The following is an 8,712-nucleotide window of genomic DNA, read 5'->3' as shown; positions in this document are numbered from 1 at the left end:
ATTTACCTTTTGCCGAAGAAACGTAAATAAATGCGAAACCTTTTCGTTAAGCAGGCCGTGTTTGCGCCGTCATCGTTAGGTCTGATTTGTACACTTATTTTAAACAATTCGATTTCCCACGAATTGAATATCAGCACTGGTATTATATATGTAGTATACGACCGATTCGTAGTGGGATCTGTCAGAGTTAGCGGGACACAGAATCAGAAATTTATACACATCCGAGCACGAAAGCAGAAAACAGGCGAGTGTGGAGATAAGATTGCCGTTTGCCACTCAGTTGCCAGTGTTTCAGTCGCAGGCGGAACGAGAATGGCGACAGAAGAGAGCAGAGAATAAATACTCTCTCTGTTATCGCAACGAAACGTTATGGAAGTGGAATGCAGAAAGGAGAGGTCAAAGGTAATTTATAGAAGAGCTTTTGTAATGGTCTTTTAGGCAGGGTTTTTCTGGGACAACATTGCGGTGGCAACATTCAGGGGTTTTCCAAAAAAACCATTTATAGGACTTGCGCAATCTGGGTGTAAATACTTATCCCCATTATGTTATTTCGTGTTATGGCTATGGGGAGCATCCCTTACAGCCCTAGAAAGCTCATTAGTCATATGTCTCCTAATAAGTTAATTAATTAATTAAATTTACAATCAATGTGAACCCTTTCTCTAATGGAATTTATCAAGTATTCAATACAACAAAGACCATCACAAGAACCTACAACACCTTTGCATCCACCCTCCAACCCTTACAAGTTCTTTCCGAAACTCTATCCACTGTTCCATTCCCAAATCGTGGACTGATCAGAGAGAGCGACAGAAAGCGAGAGAGAGAGTGCTACCACTACGTCTGTTTTTATACCCTGTACTAAAAGAGCATACCTGATCTGCGCAGATGTATGCAACAGCCAGAAGGAATCCTCTGCGTAGACAATTGGAAAGAGAGAGAGAGAGAGACAGGGAGATATTCGGATCATAACAGATTAACATTATAACATAACTAGCTTCCCCTCCTTCCCTGTTGTTTCTGTTTTCCATATCCCATGACAAGCGCAGCGCAAGCCAAATTAAGAGACCCCTCCACCCCCTTTCCAATTTTAACAAACAAATCAATCTTTCCCATAAATACATAGAAAGAGAGAGAGAGCATGCGGCACTAATAGCGCACTATACCGATTGAGTGCTGACACTGAGTATCATAGTGTCGGGACACTTACCGACTCGTTTGTTATTTAAACAATTCGTTTCCATGCAGTGGCTGCGGCTGCGACTGTGGCGATGGTGGTCTGCTTTTCCAGTTTCATTCCATTTTCACCAGCCGAGCGGTTCGCGTCGGTGCATGTCGCTTGCATTCGGTTAACGGTACGTCTTCGTGAGGTTTCGATCGTCGGTATTCCCGTCGCTGCGCATGCGAAGGAGAGTCCGCAACGCATAGAAAAGTAGCAACAAGAACATCTTCGGAGAGGAGAGAAAAATGTGCAAGCAAACAAACAAAAATCGAGTGCGAATGGAGAAATGCAAGTGCAAATAATGGAACAGATTTTTTCGAGCGTACAAACAATGTATTTGGCTTTGCGCGTCGCCAGCAGTATTTGTTCAAAATTTTGACTCGGTCTTGGTCGATTGCAATCGCTCATCGCTTGCGCAATTCCCTTACCCACCAACTACTACTACTTACCACTCCCCTCGGAGCCGCTAAGAAAACGCCGACTTTACAGCATTATCGATTCGTTGGTGCAACCCAAAAATCAGCCACCGCCACCGTCGACGCTTATCACAGAAAGTGCCTTACTTTGTAAGACCCAACTGAATTATTGCCGATACGAATACCAAGGAAACGCTGAAACTCTTACCCAAAACAAACAGGGGAGCGTCCCGTCCCGTCCATTAGCACATACTCGAAGAAATCTCTCGGGTCGCGAGGATTATTCAAATATTTGTATCGCACTGTGCTAGTACGTTTGTGTGTGTCTGCCGCTGATAAGATGACCACCAAGTCGGTGTCCAGGTGCAATAGAGCCATAAATTGAGGCCACGTTTAAGCTCACTCCCAGTGCTCCCCCATTAGATAAACCCTCCGATACCATACCCCCTCCTGATAACACCGCAGCCTCAGAATGAGCAGCCTGCGTCCGGGCAGCGTTTGCGACACAACGCCGCTGCAGCGCTTCGAGAGCCAGAGCAGCAGCGGGGAGGAGCCATCGTCACCAACGGCAGCCAGCATCATAGCCGCCGCCGCTGCCGCTGCAGCCGCATCTTCGGCCACACCGACATCGACATCCAATCCCCACAATCTCAACAACAACAACAATGTAAAACTTGATTTACAGCTGCCGACATTCGTTGGAAGCTCGGGCCCAGGCCTGGGAAGTGGACTGGTAACCGGACCAGGATCCATTGTCCCCGGCAAGAGGCCGCTGCGAGGTCCGAAGAAGATTCTTGGACGTATTCTGCTGGACTTGTGTATGCTTAGCTGCGGTAAGTGGGGGAATTTGAATAGAAACGAGGGGAAAGGGGCCTCTCAGGGCAGTCATCAAAGGGTGGGAGCTACAGGAAGTGCTATATAACTTCCTGTTAGAAATATGTTCTCTTATAACAAAGAGTGGTTATTGATGGCCTTTATTAGATGGTAAGGGCAAATATAGGTAGGATAGTTATACAGGAATCGAAATAGGTTCCAGTAGAGATTTTCACTACACTCTGATTTAAGAGAGAGAGAGAACTTTAAACTTTTACAAATAAAAACTTCATAATGCATTTTTTAAAAAGAAACCCCATTCGAGTTGCTCCCATTTCCAGTGAAGAATTGAATTTCTTTTCTAATCTAAGTTCCGAATAAATCAATTTTGATGGAGGGAGCTCTAGCACAATAGCCTCTCCATCACGGCTATCACGTCTGCCCCCTTTCACACGTTTTATGATCTGTTATCATGTGGCAGCAATTGATCTCTTGCACTTGCAAGTCATTCCACCCATGCCACTTCTGAATCAATCACGCAGCCGCCTAAGATGTTTTCTGGCGCGAGAATGGGCCGCAGATGGGGTTCTATCTATTATACATACTGTATTTGCCGTATGTATAAATATCTATTGTATCTGAGGTGAGCAAGCGCCGCATTGTTTCCTCTCTAAGGCTCAGATGCGAAATGAAAACATTTCCAAATTGTTTTAAAATGCTTCCAGCAGTGTTTATTGATGATGGTGTTCCCTTGTGGCTTTTCGCTGTATGTATTAGTGTTTCAATGTTTTAATAATGAACAGACAGTTTTCGACCAAGCAAACCCTAAACAGAAGAAAACCAAAAACATATTCGCGCATCGAGTTTGGTCTGATTTATTTTATTCAATTTGTGGCAAGTTCTCATTTAGCAGGGGGAGAATTTGATTGTATTGTACCCGTTTCCATGTAAAAATCAGCAGCCACATAGTCATCATCACCATCACCATGGTCTGTGTTGTTTACCCAAGTCCAATTAAGGCTGGATCAGCAGACCTTGCTTTCATGAATTGGACACCATTGCGATTGCCCGCTGCTGGGCCACCCACTGGATGGGAAATCTCAAATAGCACTGGGCAGAATATCAAATACGACATGCTACATCCTTTCATGCTAGTGCCATGCCCTGATTTTCCATGTCTTTCCAGTGGGTCTGCCTATGCTGGGCTTTTCCTTGTGGGGCGAGCCCTTCAAGCGCGGCTTCTTCTGCAACGACACGTCCCTGAAGCATCCCTACAAGCACTCCACCATACGCAGCTGGATGCTGTACCTCATGTGTGGCGCTCTGCCCGTGGTTCTGGTAAGCCGAATGCACTTTTATTTGTATTCTTTTGATGACTAATTGGTTTACTTTCCACCAGATTATCCTCGTGGAGTTCTTCAGGGGGCAGGACAAGCGTTTGCATGGCACTTATAAGAGCCAGAAGACCAGGACTGGCAGTGGCTATCATCTCTGTCATCTGGAATTGCCCTATTGGCTGCTGGAGTGCTACCGCAAGATTGGCATCTTCATATTTGGCCTCGGCGTCGAGCAATTGACTGCGAATATAGCCAAGTATGCCATTGGAAGGCTGCGACCGCACTTTTTCACTGTAAGCAGAGTGGAACTCTCTCAAAGAATATTTTTACTGATTTGTGTATGTTTTTGTTGTATTAAAGCTCTGTCAGCCCGTTCTCTGGGATGGGAGCAATTGCAGCCATCCGATGAATGCCGGCCGTTACATCGAAGAGTTCACCTGTGGGGCAGCGGACATGAATGCCAAGAGGATCAAGGATATGAGTCTATCGTTCCCCAGCGGGCATGCCAGTTTCGCATTCTATGCCATGCTCTATACAGCAGTAGGTTCTCTTGATTATTATATAGAAATAACATCCATTAATTTATATATTTTCGTGTTTCTCCCTGAAGATCTACTTACAGCGCCGCATGCATTGGCCCAGGCTCAGAATGGTGCAACACTTCGTGCAGTTCCTGCTGCTCACTTTCGCCTGGTACACGGCCCTTACGCGCATCTCCGACTACAAGCATCATTGCTCCGATGTTCTGGCAGGAGCCGGCATTGGTATTACATATGCCATTATTGTGGTGAGTGTTACCAAGATATGCCAATGATTATAGTGGTTTTTAATCCTTGCTATGATTTGCAGACCTCGACAATGTGGTAGGCAAGACGATTCTTTTCACGGGGGTTCCAAACCGCCGCTACCCACCGCGCTGGCCTGCGATCGATCGCTTTAAGATGTTTCATCTACTGGATATTCAGTTTTACCTTTGTCTCAAATATGACCATCTCTAGAATATAAGCCACATATTTATCTACGATATATGTATGTCTGAGTGCACGTTTCAACCATTTTACTTAATAAATTTCAGTATATGTTTTAACATTATTCTGTTCTTTTTTCAATTGATTTATAACTGGGCACAAGAACAGAATTAACTTTTGACAGGCAGACGTTAGCATCTCTTAATTGCATGATAACATTCATAGGAATGTATTCCATATTCTGAGTAATGATTGGAGTTTTCTACGATACTGATTGTATGAAAGCCCCCAGTCAATTATTGTTTGGATTTCTGACAAAACAAAACTGATGTTCTCTCTCCCTCACAGAATGAGTTGATTGATCGTTCATGCTTAGGGGGGGTTTTGGTTTCTCAAAGGAGAGGGTTACATATGTACATAGATGTAGTTTTAGACTCTCAATTATTAATAGCTGTGCTCTTTCAATCTTTAATCTTTTGAACCAATCTTTGCCGCTCTACATTCCAATCCATATAATTTTATTTATCACGAGACACTCCCCAGCTGAAGTTTTGAAATCGCAGACTTACCAATATCATGTGTTAAGATCTCAGTGAATTGTTGCGATATTATGACCACACAAAACGAGCAATTTAAATCAAATTGCACAAGGAAGTGTCCTTGACGGGAGAGATTAATTACCACGAACCATTGGAAACTCGATTGGCACTCTCTGGGTCTGTTCAAGAGAGGTACGTGTAGATATTGGAGCCGGTAGGCGCCAGATACGAGTAGCAGTCGAAAACTGGCCAGATCCAGTTGGGAGATCTCTGATCTATGGCTAATTAGAGATCGGTGGTGTGGTGCAGTGTAGTGCAGTGTCTGCGGTAGTCAGCAATTTGTGGTTTTTAATTACTCCGTGGCAAATGCCCCCCCTGGACACCCGATCACCCCGATCAATTTTGCATATGATTTCCATATTAAACGAATTTATCGCCTGGGCCACTCAGCAAGTGAATGGACAGGATATGTATGTATGTATGTATAAGGAGCTGCTGCTGATGCTGCCTCCTGATGCATCGCTCAATCAGGCAGTCGCACAGCCAAGTGGCACTCACTCACTTTGCATTAGGAACTGCTGTTCCGTACACCATCTTCTATGTACATTGTGGAACCATCCCGGCTATCAGCACTCAGGCCACTCAGACAGCCAGGAGATTGATGGCGGCCATAAAGCGTGGACGCCAGAACATCGTCATTCGCTGGAGTACCGCTGGATTGTACCGAATTTCTATGCAAGCCTTTCGACAATTAACACCATTTTTATTCCGCTTTTATCGCAGTAATTGCATTTGATTCCCCCGTCCCCAAAGCATTTCCCCAATTCCCCAATACCCCAATTCTCAATTGCCCGCATCTGTTGTCAATTCTTTTTCTTGTTTTGTTCTTGATGCTTCTGATGTGGAGAGAGATTGGGGTTCTACGCGTGTCTGTCAATGGTTTCAAGTTTATGGAAAAGTGCACCAACGCTTGGCTGGATTATCGTCGCTATATTTATCAAAGTACAAACCTATACTTGCCAACAGACACGACTCTGAGTGTCGCCCCACAGTTGCAGAAGCCACAAAGAGAGTGATCGGAAGAGGGGCAGTGACGAAATGAATGTTTGGCTAGCCAGCGGGCTGGCAATTTTCGATTCAGGCGCGAAATTCATTTCGAAGCATGAAAATTACAGCATCGCAAAAAACAAAAGGCATTACGGATCTGTTTTTGGGGGGGGGGAAAGCTACAAAGGGTGGGTACAAGAATTATTACACGGACTAGTGCTTGGTACCTACATATAGACGATGGAAGGAGAGGTATACTGCATTTGGGGAGGATTTTGTGACTGATAGAGTGGTGATGATTAATGGGCACACATCGAAGGAAAGCAGTGACCAGTTCTTATGGTGATTCGGTTGTACGGTCATACGTTCTCCACCTATATCGAAACAGTCGTTCAATGACTCGTAGAAGACTTTAAAAACCTCCCATGTGTAGTCACTTCTGCCTTTTTACAGGGCACCAGCAGGCTGTGCTCTCTGGCACTTGCAGCCCACTTGTTCTAGCTGCAACAGCCAGTCGCATGGGCAGGCTGCTTTGTTGCAACAACATTTTCCTGCGCCGCCAGGCAAAGGCCACAACTCATTTCTCTTGTGTCCGGAGCGGGGCATAAAAGGCGTTAAGTTTGACCAGCACGTACACGACCCGGGAGAGACGGGCAGGGGCAGGGGAGTAGGAGTCGGAGTAGGAGGATAGGGTGGCATGGCTGGCCAGCAGGAGGCCAGGACGTGGGCAGGCGTGGGTATTTCAATCAGCGAATCAGCGCTGACCGCAGCCCTGCCCCCTATGGACGTGCAACGTGTGCAACCGCACAATAGGTGGGCCCAGGGCCGACCCGGGCCGACTGACATGTCCTGCGTCGCCTACGTGAACAATTATTTATTTGACTTGTTTTGGTCCTAGTCCTCAGTCTCTTGGTCTGCGTCTAGTCCTTGTCCCGATCGCTGTCCTGGCTCTGGAGGCGTTTGGCAATTAGTGACTTGGGCCGCTTTGCGACGTCTCTAAACGTTTATTAATGAGTTGCTGTCGGGATCCGAGATGCGATATGTGTCTGCCCCAAAGCGGAAATCTATAAATCTCGGCCGCGCTTTTGCAGATCCCCGATAAGACCCTGGCATTAGGTCTAAGTCAGCGAACGAACGCTGTGATGGGCGTGGCGGAGTGAATCAAATTTATGCGAATATTAGAAAAGTTACCCCCCTCTCTGCAGTCCGTTCCTTTATGATGCATGTTAACTGCTTTTGTTGGATTCCTGTTCTTAGCGTTGCTTGAGATATTTCCATTTGAATGGCCTTACATACAATCGTTTCCCAGCAGTTGGCAAATGTTGTCACGATCCGAGCCCAAGTGTCACATAAATAATGCAGCCGTGGCAGCCACCCCTTTTGGCATGTTGCAGCTAATGACATGGCTGAATGGCTCACAGCAGGAGGAGGAAGGCTGGGCAGAGCCCACTTTGACACCTCTCTTTGAAATCGGACCGCTTCTCGGCTATGGATCGGTTCGTTTCAGTTGGTTCACAGGACTGGCTGGAGAGTCGGGATCCGTGTGATGTATGGGATCGTGTTGGGTGGATATCTCGGGCCAATGTTTGCTGTTTGGACAGCTAACATGAGCGCGGAATAGATGGGCACATGTTTGGGCCACGAATTCCAGCCATTACGAGGAGATGAACACAGATTACTTTGATGAAGACTAATCCCAGTGAAATTGCTTATCAATTTTAAGCAAACATTTTCATCTTATAGGTAAATGGGGCTATTTGTGGGCCGTGCCATTCTGGCCGAAGTACGTTGGAATGGAAATTGCCAGCAATTTTCTCGATGCTGGATGCTGGACAATCTTCGTTGTGCACATTTTAATTGAATAAACACAGTGCAGCGGTTAGCCGTCTGTTTGCATTAAGAGTGCATTGCGGCCACCGATCAACTCTAATTAGCGGCAACAAGTCGAGACAAGCAAGAAAATGGACAACGGAAGCGTTCAATTATGCATGCCCCCCATGCCCATGCCCATGCCCCCAAGGTGGAGCCGCAGCTGCAGGTCCTGGGCCCCATTCGGGGTGTCAGAAATATTGTCATAGTCGTTGCTCGAGCAACACTTTTCTGCCTTTATCGATGCATATTCATCGATTTGCATACTGCCCGCTGGCCACGGGCCAAGTTGGTCAGCTCCCGCCTTCCCCTGCCCCTTCCGCTACCAGTTGACCGTCATCCGCATTGGTGTTGGCCATTATTGTGGCCAGTTTTATGCTGGCAGTGCGTGATACGCTTTTCCTTATCGCAGCCCGTGATTTATATCAGTCGTAAATATATTTGCAATAATCGATCGATCGGTATCCAAATATGAGGCGTGACGACATAATATTTTAATGT

The 8,712-nt window shown here is 46.1% G+C and overlaps 1 protein-coding gene across 3 annotated transcripts; it reads left to right on the top strand.

Moving 5' to 3' along the window:
- Positions 1-320: 320 nt before the first annotated feature.
- Positions 321-4,880, top strand: LOC6592892 (putative phosphatidate phosphatase). Of its 3 annotated transcripts, XM_026985426.1 has the most exons (7): positions 346-402; positions 2,324-2,471; positions 3,638-3,789; positions 3,851-4,081; positions 4,149-4,328; positions 4,399-4,575; positions 4,638-4,880. In XM_026985426.1, exons 1-7 carry the CDS (start codon positions 370-372, stop codon positions 4,653-4,655), a joined length of 939 nt encoding a protein of 312 aa, XP_026841227.1. In that variant the 5' UTR covers positions 346-369; the 3' UTR covers positions 4,656-4,880. The 3 variants fall into 3 exon arrangements, with proteins under 3 accessions (XP_026841228.1, XP_026841227.1, XP_002018211.1); XM_026985427.1 differs by lacking the exon at positions 2,324-2,471 and having other exon boundaries at positions 321-402; XM_002018175.2 differs by lacking the exon at positions 346-402 and having other exon boundaries at positions 1,337-2,471.
- Positions 4,881-8,712: the final 3,832 nt, after the last annotated feature.

The sequence above is a fragment of the Drosophila persimilis genome, unplaced genomic scaffold (genome assembly GCF_003286085.1).
Source record: "Drosophila persimilis strain 14011-0111.01,24,50 unplaced genomic scaffold, DperRS2 tig00000002-arrow-pilon, whole genome shotgun sequence".
In the NCBI taxonomy this organism is placed as follows: domain Eukaryota; kingdom Metazoa; phylum Arthropoda; class Insecta; order Diptera; family Drosophilidae; genus Drosophila; species Drosophila persimilis.
This window is presented reverse-complemented; position numbering and strand designations above follow the sequence as displayed.